The sequence below is a fragment of the Apium graveolens genome, chromosome 10, assembly GCF_009905375.1.
Source record: "Apium graveolens cultivar Ventura chromosome 10, ASM990537v1, whole genome shotgun sequence".
In the NCBI taxonomy this organism is placed as follows: domain Eukaryota; kingdom Viridiplantae; phylum Streptophyta; class Magnoliopsida; order Apiales; family Apiaceae; genus Apium; species Apium graveolens.
Window position 1 is genome coordinate 232218780 of NC_133656.1, and position 19352 is coordinate 232238131.

General features: G+C 33.6%; 1 protein-coding gene across 1 annotated transcript; it reads right to left on the minus strand.

The window, feature by feature from the left end:
• Positions 1 to 2442: 2442 nt before the first annotated feature.
• On the minus strand, positions 2443 to 4151 carry LOC141693440 (large ribosomal subunit protein eL24-like). Its single transcript, XM_074498544.1, has 5 exons — positions 4065 to 4151; positions 3375 to 3450; positions 3158 to 3259; positions 2881 to 3029; positions 2443 to 2768 (listed from the first exon to the last, which is right to left on the minus strand). Exons 1-5 carry the CDS (start codon positions 4073 to 4075, stop codon positions 2624 to 2626), a joined length of 483 nt encoding a protein of 160 aa, XP_074354645.1. The 5' UTR covers positions 4076 to 4151; the 3' UTR covers positions 2443 to 2623.
• Between the last annotated feature and the right edge of the window lie 15201 nt (positions 4152 to 19352).

Genomic DNA, 19352 nt, shown 5'->3' on the forward strand with positions numbered 1-19352 from the left:
GCTAATTTTAAAATTCTAACATTGTTATGTAATTAGGTGGCACCGGTTCAGGATGACTCCAGAATGGGCCGGCAAGACTTGACTATTTCTCAATTAGCAGGAGTCTCTCATACGTGAAACGAAACACATTTTCAGTGTCATCGCCCCAAAAATTTTCCGTCGGAACAATATACCAATAAAAATATAATTTGTATCAACTTACGGTGAGATATATAATTTTGCACATTTATTATAATTTTTGCTTTTTCTGTAAAATAATTGTGGATATTTATTCTTCGTCCGGTGGCATATCGTCTGAATTCAACTTCAAAAATATTCCAAGACTATATTCGAAAAAAACCAAAACAGATGTTATGCTTGTTTGCCGGGTTAAATGGCGTTTTGATCACTCAACTGATCAAAAACTTGCAGTTGGGTCATCCAATTCAAAAAACTTTTGTTCATATCATTTTATTCTTAAAAATTTTGGTCACTCGCCGTTTATTCTGCTACAAATTTGACGGACTGGTGACTGAATTTAGTGATTTGACTTAAATAAATCCACAGTGGCATGTACAGTCAGATTAAGCGGTATTATGATCATTCAATTGGCTTGAAACTTGTAATTTGGTAATCAAACTGAAGAAATTTTCATTCAGGTCACTGACAATTACGTCCATTAAAAACTGAAAATAAAACCGAACGAGGAGCTCCCCTACAACCCCTATTTTCTATCTTAAAAAAATCGTGCTTATTTATATAACCAAGATCAATTAAGAGCTCAATTTTCAATTAATGAATAAAAGAAATGAGATGTACGTGAAAATATTTATAAGGGAATAGTTAGACTTCCTTGAAATTTAGGAAATGACTCAACACTATATTATAATTGTTTTGTATAACTTTCTTAAAACTTAAATTGGAAAGCAAAATAGGATAGCTATTGAACATTTCGACTAGTAATAAACAGATTTAGGGAAGATAGATTAGAGAAAATATGAATTACGATGTACTTGTAGTGGATATGATTTAAATTTAAAAATACAAAAGGCTAAGATGGGACAAATGAAGATTACGATGTACTTGTAGAGGGTTTGTAAAAGAGCTCTTCGTTCATTTTTTAAGTTTTTAATAAACGTAATGGTCAGTGACCTGAATGAAAAATTCTTAAGTTTAATGACCAAATTGCAAGTTTTGAGGTAGTTGAGTGATGTCACAGTGGATTTATTTAATGCAAGTCACCAAACTTAATCAGCAATCCGTCAAATTTTTAATGAAACGGCGACCAAGTTGAATGTAAATTTTTAAAAGTAAAATAATGTGACTGAAAGTTTTTTGAATTGGATAAGTCAGCCGTAAGTTTTCGGTCAGTTAAGTGACCAAAACGCCGTTTAAGCCGTTTGCCTTACTCACGTTAATGTTTATAACATTCAACTCGTTTGCATACCAGAAAAAACTCTTTGTGAATCACTCACTACAGCCATATAGTTTTAAAGGAATATTTAGAAGAAATGACGTTTGTTAGAATATGATTTGTTAAAAGTACACAACTACGTCAAACTATTAACTAAATAAACAGTTGATTTGAACAATGCAAGAACTATTTGCTGCATTTTGCTATATTATCGAACTGATAAATATAGAAGCTCCTGATTTTGAACGTAAAAAGTCTCATAGAGTATGCATTCTTGCCAGTTTTTTGTGCTTGTTTTGGTATGGTTTTTTTATTAACATTGGTTTTCCAGGTCTGTATACTCTGCACATTAATGTGCCCTGCCAGCTAATATTGAGTGCTTGTACCATATCCTGCTGCTATCAGCAACGTACCTCTCCCAATCATTTCATCAGTTAATCAGAGAGGGTAATCCACTCTGCTGCAAAGACCAGCAAGGGAAGTGAACAGAACAAACTCTCTAATCAAAACATGAAACATGTGCACTAATCAGCCATATTTTTGCAAAACACCAGTTGCAATTGCTAAATCAATATCATCAGCTAGCCAAGTGAACGGCACAAACTCTAATCAAATTATGGAGACATGCACCACACTTTTTTTTTTGACATTACTGTGCACTACTTCACACCATAGATTTGCAAAACAAACATTATAATAGCAAAACACAATCATTAGTTACAGAACTAAACAGAACGAACCCTCTCAATCATAAAATGGAACGTAAACCACATCACAACTCAAACGTCACAGCCATATATAAATTCGGCCTACCACGAGACACCATTCCTTTTTCATGTAAACCGAGCTAAGAAGAGAGAGCGAGGCAACTTGAGCCTTTAGTTATCACTACATATAAAGAACAGTTATTAATCCAAAACTCCTAAACCCAATTTACCGATCAGTTGCAAACCAACTCAATGCCAAAATAGACTGTGATCAGCTCAGCACTGTAAAGACTAAACAATCGAACAAAACAATGTAAATCAAAATGCCAAAACACCACTAGATAATAAGTTCAAACCACCGGAGAAAAATATTTAAAGTAATGTGTTTTAATGTCACCATTTAAAGCATACATAAAAACATCCATTCAAAAGTTTGCCTAAACAACAATGATATTAGACACAAAAAAAAACTGCAAAATTGTCTTATCAAACTTGAGATATCTAAGGAAACACAAACTGGCATTCAACGCTTGCCGCCACCTCCACCGAGCTTGGGACCCTTCCCGGTTCTAGGTGCATTAACCTTACCTTGACTCTTCTTGGCAGTCACCTCAGCTTTCTTGGCCTTCTTCTCGTCCTTGGTCTTCTTAATCCTTTCCTTGATTTCACTGTGAAAGAACCAGCATGGTTTAAAACAGGTTTTTAATTTTGATAACTGGTTTGAACAGTTTTCTAATTAACAGAAACTTATCAACTTTAAATATAGATTTAGTATCATACCGAAGTGCGGCCTCACGAGCAGCATCACGAACTTCAGGTTTCTCACTTCTTCTCTTCTGAATAACCTCCAAAGTAGCACCCACAATAGACCTTGAATAAGGCTTCTTGGTAGCACGTCGCCTCTTCTTAACAACCTCTTGAGCACTGTCCTGCAAGTGCATTTACAGGAGACAACATATTACTAAGCAACTAAACTAGATCAGATTATAGATAAAAAAAAAACAATTCTACTTGAATTAACAGACATATAACGTATAAGAATGGAAAGAAAATTAACCTTCTTGTGCTGCTTTCGGTACATTGCTGTCCATGTAAGCTTGGACGGCTTCAATTTGTTATGGAAATACCTCTTGCATTTCGAGTTCACGAAAAGAAACACCTAAAAATCAACAGTAATTACAGTTTCTTAGAAAACAAATCCACACAACTACACTATTCACAAACCATAAATTTCATAAATGAAGCAAAATCCTAAACATTTCCTGGTCTTTTACCTGGGAGTCAGCACGAACAAACCTAATCCCCCTTCCCGGATATATCTTAGCACCGCTGAATCGGCAAAGTTCAGTCCTGTAATTCCCCAATTCCAATAAACAGCAGTTACAACCCAGCACAAACCAATCGACAATTTCAATTCAAACCTAATAAATTAGCTAGTTTATGTGTATGATATTCCCTCTCTCTCTCTATCTTTTTATCTACAATTTCAATTCAAACCTAATAGATTGGCTAGTTCATGTGTATAATACTCTCTCTCTCCCTCTCCCTCTCTCTCTCACTCTCTCTACGGTTTCAATTCAAACCTAACAGATTAGCTAGTTCAAATGTCTAATACTCCCCCCCCCCTCTCTCTCTCACACACACTCTCTCTCCCCTTGTCACTCTTTCTCACAAGCATTTCTTATAATTATCAAATAAACAATGAATAAAACATTTTAAAACAAAAAATTGCATTTAGTACAATAAACAGGATGCATAATTATAGAAGATGAGCAATCGAAATCTAAACTAGTAACTGAACCGATCTAGAGCTTTACTGAAATCAACTAACTAAAAAACAACAATCAATAACACAAACAATAATTTCAAATTGATCTTAGTGTAAAGTAAATTAATTAAGCAAATTAATAACAAACATGTATAAGAGATATAGATAACGATTAAAATGATTAGAGAAAAATTACTTGAGAACCATGGCGGCCGCTGCTGCTTGTTTGCAATCAAAACCCTAGCCCTTCTCTGCCTCTCCTTTTAGTTATATATACAAGCCTCGTAAATTTCGATATTATCATTTTTGCCCTCCCAGCTTAACATCGAGAAATTAACCAAAAAAATCAAAATCCAAATATATTTATTTCTTTTCATAAAAATAAAAATAAAAATAAAAATTGGTAAAAAAAATATGCTTTGAAATAAATTATAATTTAATAATATTCACTCGTTCTAAACATTAAATCCATTTCATTTGAAATGCTATGGAATTAACCCAAATACCTTATTTGGATACACAAATAATTTGAATTTGGAATTGATCTAATTACTAATCAATAATCATTTAAAATTGAAGCCCACTTGTGAGAATTTAAAATTACAATTTGAAATTCTCACAGGCCCAAATAACAAATAATTAGGCTAAACCCAATCTCTCGCTTTTTCATCTCTCCCCTCTCTCCCAGCTCTATTCTCTGTCCTCTCTCGAGGCCCTCTCTCTGCTCTCTCTTCTTCTCCTTCTCTGCTTCGTCACTATGACGTACTATATATATATATATATAAAATTACAAATCGATTCAAGCACAAATTACAAATCGATTACATATCTCTCAGTATATATATATATATATATATATATATGGATATATATGTGTGTGTTTAAAAAGAGAAACATCCAACTTATGATTGTTTAATTTTGCAGTTCAAGGGGCAATTCAGCTCGGGGAAATTCTTCGACTCAGGCAAATTCATCGGCTCAGGGTAATTCTTCAGCTCAGGGGTAAGTGTATATACACACTACATCTTTGTATTTTTACTCCTTGTTCGGGGGATTTATATATTTTTACTGCTCTTAATTGTGTTACTCCTTGTATTTATGATATAAAATGCTTCTAATCATGTATATATATAGGGATTGTTAGCTTAGTTAGTTAAGATTGAGTTGATAATTGTATGCTTTTTTTGAATTTAGTCGCAGAAGATTTATCTCCAATATTTCACAAAAGCGTCAAGCGGACAACAATGAGAATATAAAATTTATAATGTTAGTTGTAGGTATTATTCAAGTAGTGGTGGCATCGTATTATAGTTAGAAATATAAGTTGAAGAAGTTGACATGGAATGCATACGATCGTTCTCAAATTAGAGCTACTTGGATGAACACCTTAAAGGTTAATAGGATATGCCGTGAGTAATTGCGTATTGATATAAGCCGGTTTGAGAAATTGTGTCACATTTTAGAAACTAAGGGTGGGTTAGTAACTACGAAACATGTTATTGTGAAAGAAATAGTGGCATTGTTTCTTCACACTCTTGCACATGATTTGAAAAATAAAACTATCTAGGCTATTTTTGCACGTTCTGGAGAGACTGTTAGTCGACAATTTTATTTAGTACTAGGATCGGTACTCAAGATGAGGAAGGATTACATAAAAAGTAGACCATTTTACTAGTTATGTTGATGATAACCAATGGAAGTGGTTTGAGGTAATATTAAAACAAATTCGATTGATAATTATGAAGTTAAAGTCTTAAGATATGCATTATTAAACATGAACTAATATTTAGGGTGCGGTTGGTGTTGGATTTTAATCGCAGCGGAGGCATGGTAAAACACTTTTTACACATATAAAATCTAAATAAAAGCATATAAATCGTGATTAAAATATATGAATCGATTACTAACCTTTAATAGCGATCCAAAAGCAACGATCGGAGATTCTTAGCAGCTGCTCCTCAAACGTGAAGCACTCCACCGGTATCCACCAAGAAAACGACGTTAAGGAGGAGGAGGAGGTGGAGAGAATTAGGTTTTCTAAAACTTTTGGGTTAGAATAAAAATAGGGTTTATAATAGTATATTTATAGGCAAAATTTTCAGCTGAAATTTTCCCATAAAATATTATTATTATTAACCCATTTATTGTTCTCATTAATAATTAAAACACCTTTTAATTATTAATCCTTTTTCTAAACACTTTAGAAATAATTCTCTCTCTTGATTTAATTTCCAAAAATTAAATTCTTAATTAATAATATTAAGAACTTTTTTTAATTAATTTATAATCAATTAAATCTCATTTAATCAATTATTAAATTTGCCAATTAATTATTTATTTCATAAATAAATAATTATCAGTCATTATTAATTAATTCCTCCATCATTAAATCATTCTCTTTTTATGGTGTGACTCTGTAGGTTCAATATTAAGCCGGTAGTAGAAATAAATAATAATAAAACTATTTTATCATTATTTATATAAATTCTCTAATTTATTAAATATGATTAATTAATTAATCACATTTATTCTACATCGTGAGGGATACTTCTCAGCATATCACGACTATCCGGATAATATGAATTCACTGCTTAGAATACCAAGAACCTATTCAGTGAATAATTACCGTACAATAAACTCATTCTACCCTACAATGTCCCGATTAAATACAAGGCATGGATCTCGTGTCAAGCCTATCTAATTTAATCACTTGCTTACCATTTACTATGCGTAGTTCTATGCAAATTAGAAACTCCTTTCTAATTTCATTCACTCTGGCCAGAGATTCCTGAACTAGCATAAGTGGATCAGCCTTGAACATTCGCTTCCTTCACTGGAAGGGGTAGATCCTTTATTGATCATACACTATCTTCGTGTACAAATTCATATACCCAGAAGAGCCCTAATAATTGTCCCTGGAGACTAAGAACTAAACCAAAGCATAGTTCAGTGTACACAAGATGACTATGATGACCTCAAGTCTAAGGATACTTGTACAACTATCACTATGTGAACAACTGCTGACACGTGAGTGAACTCCATCAGTTATTCAGTTGTGCGAGTCATGTTCAGTGAACTTATTCTATAATAAGCACCTACATACTAGCTATAGTGTCACCACACAAATGTCTATGAGAACAGACATCCTTCATAATGAAGCAAGCATAGTATGTACCGATCTTTGCGGATTATTAATTACCAGTTAGTAATCCTATGACCAGAAACTATTTAAGTTTAGAGTTATCATCTTTTTAGGTCTCACTATTATGATCTCATCATAATCCATAAAAAGCTTTACTCTAAACTATGGTATATCTTATTTAAACACTTAAATAGATAGAGCCCGTAATAAAAACAAAACAAGTCTTTTATTAATATCAATGAAATCAAAACAGATTATATAAAAAGTTATTCCTAAATCCTAATACATGATTGGACTTAGGACATATTCCTTTCAATCTCCCACTTGTACTAAAGCCAATCACTCTGGTATCTAATACCCATCTTGTCTTTATGACGATCAAAGTGACTTTCATAAAGTAGCTTTGTGAGTGGGTCTGCTATGTTGTTATGTGTGTCAACTCTAATTCAATACAACACAAAAAATGTTATCGCGCTCCCACTAACCCTTTTGTAGACACATGGTTCATCTACGTTTTTCATAAAACCAAACTCTTTGATTGTCTCATCAAAACGGATGTTCCATCTACGAGAAGTTTGCTTTAAACCATATATGGTTCACAGCAGCTTACACACTAGGTTTTCATTTCTCTTGGAAAGAAAACCATCTGGCTATTTGCCAGATCTCATAGTCGTAGTAAGCAGCAATCGCAAGCAAAATCTGAACTGATTTTAACAGGGCTACAGGTAAAAGGTTTCATCAAAGTCAATCCATTGCCTTTGTTTGAATCCTTTTCCCAAAAGCCTGGCCTTAAAGGTCTCCACCTGGCCATCTGCTCTAATCATTCTTTTGTATCCCGTATACATAGATTTCATTCCGGATTTCATGGCACTATGCCATTTCCCTGAGTCAACACTACTCATAGCCTCATTATAGGTCACATGTTCGTCATCATCAATGATCGACAACTCATTATCATTCTCAATGACAAGGCCATATTACCTCTCAGGTTGGTGAGACACTCTCCCTGACCTACGAATGGGCTGTTCCACAGAAGGTTGTTCAGTCAGAACAGGTGTTTCCACTTGATCCGTAGTAGTTTGTGCTTCTTGAACTTCATCAAGTTCAATTTTGCTCCCACTGTTTCCTTCAAGGATAAACTCCTTTTCCAAGAAGGTAGCATATCTGGAGACAAACACCCGATGATCGGTGTAAAAGTAATACCCTAAAGTCTCTTTAGGATATCCCACAAAACTACATTTTACGGATCGATATTCCAGCTTATCTGGGTCAACTTTCTTGACATAAGCTGGACATCCCCAAATCTTAACGTGTTTAAGACTCAGTTTCCTTTCTTTCCATATCTCATACGGAGTTTGAGGAACAGATTTGGAAGGCACCTTATTCAGTAAATATGCTGAGGTTTCCAATGCATAACCCCATAGGAATACTGGAAGATTTGCATAGCTCATCATGGACCGAACTATGTCTAACAAAGTTCGATTTCTCTTTTCAGATACCAATCTGGAGGCGTCCACTGGGAGACTATACCATTTACTTTGAGATAATCCAGATACTCTCCATTCAAGTATTCACCACCTCGATCTAATCGAAGAATTATAATACTATGTTTGGTTTGTTTCTCCACTTCATACTTATACTCTTTGAACTTTTCAAAGGCTTCAGACTTGTGTTTTATCAAACACATATCCGAATCTATATCTATTATCCATGAAAGTAATGAAGTATGAAAATCCACCCATGGCTTGCGTAGACATTGGTCCACATACATCTGTGTGTACCATTCCTAGCAAATTTACAACCCTCTCTCCATGTCTACTAAATGGAGACTGTAGTGCCACAATGAAGTGAGATTTTCATCATCCCTTTTCTTTTATTAGTTTGTTCAATCTGAAGTAAATTATGTCACATTTATACAGACCATTATTTAAAGTACCACGTCCATAAAGAATATTATCTCTAAGAATAGAACATTCATTATTCTCAATAATAAATGAAAATCCAGCCAAGTCTAACATGGGAATAATATTCCTCACAATCGAGGGAACAAAATAACAATTATTTAAAACAATAGTCTTGCCCGTAGGCATATGTAAATGAAATGATTCTACATCTTCAGCAGCAACTCTTGCTCCATTTCCCATCAGTAGAATCACCTCCTCTTCCTCAAGAGTCCTACTTCTCCTTGGTCCCTGCAACAAATTGCAGATTTGAGAACCACATGCGGTATCTAATACCCAAGTAGAAATTTGATTTAATGACATATTCATTTCTATCATGAACATACCTGAATCAGAAGCGGTAGTCTCACTACCCTTCTTCTTCTTCAATACTGCAAGGTAAACCTTGCAGTTCCTCTTCCAGTGCCCCACCTTGTTACAGTGAAAGCAAACAACTTTGCTCTTGGGGTCTTCAGCTTTTGGTGGAACCGGCGTTTTCTCACCTACTTTCTTCTTCTTGGAAGAGTTCCTCTTCCTTTTCTTAGGATTGGAACCTTCACCAATTAGAAGAACAGAACTCTTCTTAGGGGGAAAATTCGATTCCGCAGTCTTCAACATGTTATGTAGTTCACAGATGATCCCTCAGACATCCTACAACCGAACAGCTCCTTCGATATCTCATATCGAGCTGTTCTCCCCGCCACATCATACAACTCTTGTAGATGCATTAGGATAGTGTGAGCATCCATATGCTCATGTTGCTTCTGTAGCTCAATGTTCATGGAAGCTAGCATGATGCATTGAGCAACATTTGCATCATCTATCCACTTACGATACACAACATGTTCATCATTATGTGCATCACTAGCAGGTTCAGTAGGCTTAGGTGAGTCAATCACGTATTCCAACTTTTCAATCCTGAGAACAATTCTCAAGTTTCGAAGCCAGTCAGCATAATTAGGACCAGTCAATTTGTGAGCATCTAGTATGCTCCTGAATGATAGTGCAGAAGACATAATGTACAAAGTAAATCTGTAAATGATAAACACATAACAACACTTAGCAAATATTCGATTTCATTTCAAAACACTATATGAATCGGGTCTTTATTCATAAGTGGCTCCCACTAGTTTATCTAATTTATTCAACCCCCTACGTGAAAAATTAAGCATTCATAATGCTAGTGGGAATAGGGATCCTACATTCCATTACACGACCCCGGCTGTAGCACGAACCGCCATGTAATGTTCAATAGGCAGACAACTCTTGTCAATTACATCTCATGTTATTCCCTAATCATACTTTAGCCTCTTGAATAATTGAGTCTCGGATGTAGCACGACAAACTCAATATTCTAAGTCAAGTCTAACCCAACATTCCGTACAGTTGAATCAGTCCCCAAAGGCCCACGGCTGTAGCACGTACCGACCTTTAGATTCTTATTCAATGTACACATCTCTATGTAATAGACAAGTATTTCTTATTTCGAAATCAAAGCCCTCGGCTGTAGCACGAACCGACAATGATTCAAAAATAAGAACTACTTTTCTATCATGTTGGAAGGCTATGACCGACACAAGCCCGTTGTGTCATTGGCCAATTACTACTTGATATTATTTAATTTTAGAGGGATTATATTACGTTACAATCATAATCATATTATAAAGAGATTCTTCCTTTCAAATTAAATATTTCAAATCAATAATAAATAATCAGATGATTCCCAGATCGGGTGGAGCATTGTCAAGAGGCGTCACTTAATAACCCTTTCTTACAGATAGAAATTTGTTGTTGACAGAATCATTCTTTCTCTCATATCGAAAATTCGTATTCAATTACGTGTTTCATAAACACAAGAATCTCATGATTGTATTCATAATATTGTTATTAAGGTTATGAAACAATTTCACTATACTGGTTGTCTAACAAACGCCTTATGTTCATTCAAGTTCACCTAAATCTATCATCGCATGATAAACTAAGTATATATCACATATATCAACATGAATAAACATCAAGGTAGGCATGTTACATCATCTAGCACATTGTTCTAAGCAATATACATCTCTATGTATCACATGAAGCATTTAAAATCAATTCAAACGATCAAAAACAGCTTTAAAACACTTTATGGAATATAAACAGTTCAAAACTTTTATATAAACTAAAATTGATCACTCCATTAGATCTGTCTCGTAAAAACGAATCCAACGGTATATTGCACGCCCAAAATGGAGTTACGAAACTCCCAGAAAATCAATTTTAAAATCAACAGACGGGCTGTAACGCATTACAGGAACGCGTTACAAGCCCTGTAACGCCTTCCGGTGATGCGTTACAAGGGTGTAACGCATTCCGTGAATGCGCCACAGGTGTGTAATGCATTCTCGGAATGCGTTACACCCCTATTATTTTTTTTTATTTGAGCAGCCGCCGTTGCTTGTCTCGAACGCCGTGCATGTCAGACTTCTCTGTCTTCTCTTGTCAGCATCAGTACAGCAGTCCCAAGTCCCAACACAGCAGATGCAAAGACAATATAAACATATATATATATACTATATATACATATATTTATACTTATTTAATTACGAATTTAATTACAAGAACTTCAAAAATTCATAATAAAAAATCTATACATCATAAAATTATGAAAAAAATACCCAGACGATCTACAACACTTGTAGAACCCAGATCAACATTCAAAATTATTCTGAGAAACGATTTCTCATTAGACAAAATTAATCCATGATATAACTTGTAAAAATCATAATTAATTCATACAAGCACATAAAATTCTGAAATTTTTACCACAGATCTATATGCATACAACCTATGCTCTGATACCAATGTTGGATTTTTAACGCAGCGGGGGCATGGAAAAACACTTTTACACATACAAAATCCAAATAAAAGCATATAAATCGTGAATAAAAATTCGAGGGATCGAATCTAACCTTTAAAAATAATTCGGAGACAACGATCAGAGATCCTTAGCAGTTGCTCCTCAAGTGTGAAGCACTACACCGGTATCCACCAAGAAAACGATGTTAAGGAGGAGGAAGGAGGTGGAGAGAATTGAGTTTTCCAAACTTTTTGGGTTTTCGGGTTTGATGTGGGTTGGAATAAAAATAGGGTCTATAATAGTGTATTTATAGGCAAAATTTTCAGCTGAAATTTTCCCATAAATATTATTATTATTATCCCATTTATTATTCTCATTAATAATTAAAACACCTTTTAATTACTAATCATTTTTCTAAACACTTTAGAAATAATTCTCTCTCTTGATTTAATTTCCAAAAATTAAATTCTTAATTAATAATATTAAGAATTTTTCTTAATTAATTTATAATCAATTAAATCTCATTTAACCAATTATTAAATTTGCCAATTAATTATTTATTTCACAAATAAATAATTATTAGCCATTATTAATTAATTCCTCCACCATTAAATCATTCTCTTTTTATGGTGTGACCCTGTAGGTTCAATATTAAGCCGGTAGTAGAAATAAATAATAATAAAACTATTTTATCATTATTTATATAAATTCTCTAATTTATTAAATATGATTAATTAATTAATAACATTTATTCTACAACGTGAGGGATACTTCTCAGCATATCGCGACTATCCGGATAATATGAATTCACTGTTTAGAATACCAAGAACCTATTCAGTGAATAGTTACCGTACAATAAACTCCTTCTACCCTACAATGTCCCGATTAAATATAAGGCATGGATCTCGTGTCAAGCCTATCTAATTTAATCACTTGCTTACCATTTACTATGCGTAGTTCTATGCAAATTAGAAACTCCTTTCTAATTTCATTCACTCTGGCCAGAGATTCCTGAACTAGCATAAGTGGATCAGCCTTGAACATTCGCTTCCTTCACTGGAAGGGGTAGATCCTTTATTGATCATACACTATCTTCATGTACAAATTCCTATACCCAGAAGAGCCCTAATAATTGTCCCTGGAGACTAAGAACTAAACCAAAGCATAGTTCAGTGTACACAAGATGACTATGATGACCTCAAGTCTAAGGATACTTGTACAACTATCACTATGTGAACAACTGCTGACACGTGAGTGAACTCCATCAGTTGTTCAGCTGTGCGAGTCATGTTCAGTGAACTTATTCTATAATAAGCACCTACATACTAGCTATAGTGTCACCACACAAATGTCTATGAGAACAGACATCATTCATAATGAAGCAAGCATAGTATGTACCGATCTTTGCGGATTATTAATTACCAGTTAGTAATCCTATGACCAGGAACTATTTAAGTTTAGAGTTGTCAACTTTTTAGGTCTCACTATTATGATCTCATCATAATCCATAAAAAGCTTTACTCTAAACTATGGTATATCTTATTTAAACACTTAAATAGATAGAGCCCGTAATAAAAACAAAACAAGTCTTTTATTAATATCAATGAAATCAAAACAGATTATATAAAAAGTTATTCCTAAATCCTAATACATGATTGGACTTATGACATATTCCTTTCAATTAGGACCAGTCAACTTGTGAGCATCCAGTATGCTCTTGAGTGATAGTGCAGAAGACATAATGTATATTGTAAATATGTAAATGATAAACACATAACAACACTTAGAAAATATTCGATTTCATTTTTAAAACACTATATGAATCGGGTCTTTATTCATAAGTGGCTCCCACTAGTTTACCTAATTTATTCAACCCCCTACATGAAAAATTAAGCATTCATAATGCTAGTGGGAATAAGGATCCTACATTTCATTACACAACCCCGGCTGTAGCACGAACCACCATGTAATGTTCAATAGGCAGACAACTCTAGTCAATTATATCTTATGTTATTCCCTAATCAAACTTTAGCCTCTTGAATAATTGAGTCACGGCTGTGGCACGACAAACTCAATATTCTAAGTCAAGTCTAACCCAACATTTTGTACAATTGAATCAGTCCCCAACGGCCCACGGTTGTGGCACGTACCGACCTTTAGATTCTAATTCAATGTACACATCTCTATGTAATAGACAAGTATTTCTTATTTCGAAATCAAAGCCCTCAGCTGTAGCACGAACCGACAACGATTCAAAAATAAGAACTACTTTTCTATCATGTTGGAAGGCTATGACCGACACAAGCCCGTTGTGTCATTGGCCAATTACTACTTGATATTATTTAATTTTAGAGGGATTATATTACGTTACAATCATAATCATATTATAAAGAGATTCTTCCTTTCAAATTAAATATTTCAAATCAATAATAAATAATCAGATGATTCCCAGATCGGGTGGAGCATTGTCAAGAGGCGTCACTTAATAACCCTTTCTTACAGATAGAAATCTGTTGTTGACAGAATCATCCTTTCTCTCATATTGAAAATTCATATTCAATTATGTGTTTCATAAACACAAGAATCTCATGATTGTATTCATAATATTATTATTAAGGTTATGAAACAATTTCACTATACTAGATTGTCTAACAAGCGCCTTATGTTCATTTAAGTTCACCTAAATCTATCATCGCATGATAAACTAAGCATATATCATATATATAAACATGAATAAACATCAAGGTAGGCATGTTACATCATCTAGCATATTGGTCTAAGCATTATACATCTCTATGTATCACAAGAAGAATTTAAAAGCAGTTAAAACAGTTAAAAACAGCTTTAAAACACTTTCGGAAATATAAATAGTTCAAAACTTTTATATAAACTAAAATTTGATCACTCCATTAGATCCGTCTCGAAAAAACGAATCCAACGATATATTGCACGCCTGAAACGGAGTTACGAAACTCCCAAAAAATCAAATTTAAAAATAACAGACGGGCTGTAACGCATTACAGGAACGCGTTACAAGCCCTGTAACGCATTCTGGTGATGCGTTACAACCCTTTTAAGCCATTAAAAGGTGTAACGCATTCCGTGAATACGCCACAGGGTGTAACGCATTCCCGGAATGCGCGACACCCCTTTCCCTTCTCTTGCAGCAGCCGCCGTTGCTTGTTTTTTTTTTCTTGTTCACCGTGCCGCCGTACTGTACTCTGTACCTTTGCTTTGATTATCTATCTTTCCGTGCAGCAGCAGACAGCCACAATCAAACAGCAGATGTACAAATATATATACATACTTTATAATTTATATATATATATATGAATATTTAATTACGAATTTAATTGCAACAACTTTAAAAATTCATAATAAAAAATCTATACATCATAAAATTATGAAAAAAATACCCAGACGATCTACAACACTTGTAGAACCCAGATCAACATTCAAAATTATTCTGAGAAATGATTTCTCATCAGAAAAAATTAATCCATGATATAACTTGTAAAAATCATAATTAATTCATACAAGCACATAAAATTCTGAAATTTTTACCACAGATCTATATGCATACAACCTATGCTCTGATACCATTGTTGCATTTTAATCACAGCAGAGGCATGGTAAAACACTTTTTACACATATAAAATCCAAATAAAAGCATATAAATCGTGATTAAAACATATGAATCGATTACTAACCTTTAATAGCGATCCAAAAGCAACGATCGGAGATCCTTAGCAGCTGCTCCTCAAACGTGAAGCACTCCACCGGTATCCACCAAGAAAACGACGTTAAGGAGGAGGAAGAGGTGGAGAGAATTAGGTTTTCTAAAACTTTTGGGTTAGAATAAAAATAGGGTTTATAATAGTATATTTATAGGCAAAATTTTCAGCTGAAATTTTCCCATAAAATATTATTATTATTAACCCATTTATTATTCTCATTAATAATTAAAACACCTTTTAATTATTAATCCTTTTTCTAAACACTTTAGAAATAATTCTCTCTCTTGATTTAATTTCCAAAAATTAAATTCCTAATTAATAATATTAAGAACTTTTTTTAATTAATTTATAATCAATTAAATCTCATTTAATCAATTATTAAATTTTCCAATTAATTATTTATTAGTCATTATTAATTAATTCCTCCACCATTAAATCATTCTTTTTTTATGGTGTGACCCTGTAGGTTCAATATTAAGCCGGTAGTAGAAATAAATAATAATAAAACTATTTTATCATTATTTATATAAATTCTCTAATTTATTAAATATGATTAATTAATTAATCATATTTATTCTACATCGTGAGAGATACTTCTCAGCATATCGCGACTATCCGGATAATATGAATTCACTGCTTAGAATAACAAGAACCTATTCAGTGAATAGTTACCGTACAATAAACTCCTTCTACCCTACAATGTCCCGATTAAATACAAGGCATGGATCTCGTGTCAAGCCTATCTAATCTAATCACTTGCTTACCATTTACTATGCTTAGTTCTATGCAAATTAGAAACTCCTTTCTAATTTCATTCACTCTGGCCAGAGATTCCTGAACTAGCATAAGTGGATCAGCCTTGAACATTCTCTTCCTTCACTGGAAGGGGTAGATCCTTTATTGATCATACACTATCTTCGTGTACAAATTCCTATACCCAGTAGAGCCCTAATAATTGTCCCTGGAGACTAAGAACTAAACCAAAGCATAGTTCAGTGTACACAAGATGACTATGATGGCCTCAATTCTAAGGATACTTGTACAACTATCACTTTGTGAACAACTGCTGACACGTGAGTGAACTCCATCAGTTGTTCAGCTGGGCGAGTCATGTTCAGTGAACTTATTCTATAATAAGCACCTACATACTAGCTATAGTGTCACCACACAAATGTCTATGAGAACAGACATCCTTCATAATGAAGCAAGCATAGTATGTACCGATATTTGCGGATTATTAATTACCAGTTAGTAATCCTAGGATCCGGAACTATTTAAGTTTAGAGTTTTCATCTTTTAGGTCTCACTATTATGATCTCATCATAATCCATAAAAAGCTTTACTATAAACTATGGTATATCTTATTTAAACACTTAAATAGATAGAGCCTGTAATAAAAACAAAACAAGTCTTTTATTAATATCAATGAAATCAAAACAGATTACATAAAAAGTTATTCCTAAATCCTAATACATGATTGGACTTAGGACATATTCCTTTCAGTTGGAGCTCTTGACGGTACACACATCAAAATGACCGTCCTCATTGAAGATCGACCTCACTATCGAGATAAGAAAGGGGATATTATTACCAACATTCTAGCCACGTGTGATCTAGACTTATGTTTTACATATATTTTACCTGGCTGGGAAAGATCGGCATCCGATCCTCGTGTTCTTCGCGATGCCCTTCGTAGACCAAATGGACTAAAAGTTCAGAAAGTAAGAATTAATTCATCATTTAAATTTGGTCAGACATTTTTTAGAAACTTACTAAATATTTTTTAATTACATGATGTAGATAAATATTTTCTCGTGGATTTGGGCTTTACTAATAGTGAAGGATTCTTATCTCCATACAAGAAAACTCGATACCATTTGAATTTATGGCAAGGAAACACTCCCACAAATCACAAAGAGCTTTTCAACTTGAGGCACTCATCCGCCCGCAATACCATTGAAAGAGCCTTTGGGTTGTTGAAGAAGCGTTGGGCTATTTTGAGTGATGCTAGTTTTTATCCAAAAAAAATTCAAATTAGAATAATCAATACTTGTTTTATCCTCCATAACTTTTTGAGGGAAGAAAAAATGGAAGAAAAAATTTTTATGCAAGAAGTAGAAAGAGATTTGTTAAGGATGGAAGGAATTGATGTGGAAGACGAGGAAGATGATTACATATCAACCGTTAGATCTACAAATGAATGGAACGAATTTAGAGATGATCTTGCGAAAAAAATAATTGAAGATTATGTTACACGAAGGACTCGAGCTACATTATTAGTTTTTGTCTCTCATAATTTTCTGCTCTTAGTTGTCAAATGGCAAGTAAATCACTGATTGTTACCTTTATACATGCCGTAGTAAAAAAATTGTAGAGCGGAAATGTTTTATTTGTTATATTTTGCACCTCTTGTTATTTAAATCTGAATATTTTGTTAACTTGGTATGGATTGTAACTTGAGCATTACAGGGCTCTATTTTCTCTAAAGTTCCTGTTTCATTTTTGCCACTTGCTAATTTTTTAATTATATTTCTTAGAATTTACCTAAATTTGCAGCTAGCATTTGAGTAAATAGAGCTACATTTCGGCATGCAAAGTTCTTTGTAATAAACCTATATTCCCACGAGGAGAGTTAAACGTGTTTTTTTTCTCTATTACATTTATGATTACACCTCGAAGCTAACAAACCATCAGTCCCTAGAACACGTGTTCCGTTGTTGCTAAAATATCAATTCAGAATACGAAAATACCAAAATAAGGATACCTCAATTAAGTTTTCTTTAAACTGAAAATTAGGATGTGGCCCTGACATATCACAGAAAAATGAGGTGTATCCATTTAGTAACCCCTACAAGATTGGATCATGGATGAGTTATTAGTTGACTCAAAAACTACTTTGCCTGCCTCGTCAAAACAGAGAGCAGCAAGCTTAGTTAAAGTTGATTTTCATTGTTTATCATTAAATAAGTTGTGAAGTTCAGAAAACAAGAAGAATGTTTTTACATTTTGTAATCGTAATAAATGGTCTAATATTTTTATTCGATATGTGATTCCTGCATCTCGCTACTCTGGGATAAGAATTTTGCAAGAGTTGTGGTGTGTTCTACTTAGACTTCAACCATAGCAACTATAGTCACCATTTATGGTATAGTGCAAAAACCTCAACAATATAAGTTCTGTTTGTGATTAGACTTGTTACTACCACCACATATGTATTCTGAAATCTGAAGTGCCGTTTAGGTTGTCTAGAACACGTGTTCCGGTGTTGCTAGAGCTTAAAGGTTCTTGGTTAAATAAATTGAACCGTGTTTAGACTAGTGAGTCTGGTTAGTTTTGGTAATGGAATTCTCTGAAGTCGCCTTATTATTTTTGAGATTTTGTTGGTTACATATCATAACTACATTAATCATGCCATTGTTTTACTAAAACAATACATTAGTAGATTATATTGTGATTTTATTTTTGATGCCACTAAGAAGACCAAAAAGATTCTTAATATTAAGAAAGGTCAATTATGTGCACCTTCTTTATTTGACTCCTATGTAGCATATAGAAAGTAATAGTATTGTATATCAACCTGAAAGTATCTCCTTTGTGTAATCTGTTATAGTTGAGTTTTCCGCTTGATGCAAAATTTATATTTTCTGAAAGATTTATTCATTTAAATGTGTATGGTAATAGATCATAGCAGTTTGGTGCTTCTGTTTTGTATGTTGCAGACTTTTTAATAATCACAGCTTTGAGGTTGCTGATTGTTACAAAGAACATTTAAATATTCATGCACTGATTTTTTATGTTGCGATGTGCTTGGACAGGGAGTTCC

Coding starts and splice junctions, on each gene's coding strand:
- LOC141693440 (XM_074498544.1), bottom strand. Junction 3,260..3,374: donor TTGTTCGTGCTGACTCCCAG/GTAAAAGACCAG, acceptor GTTGATTTTTAG/GTGTTTCTTTTCGTGAACTC. Junction 2,769..2,880: donor GCTCGTGAGGCCGCACTTCG/GTATGATACTAA, acceptor GTTCTTTCACAG/TGAAATCAAGGAAAGGATTA.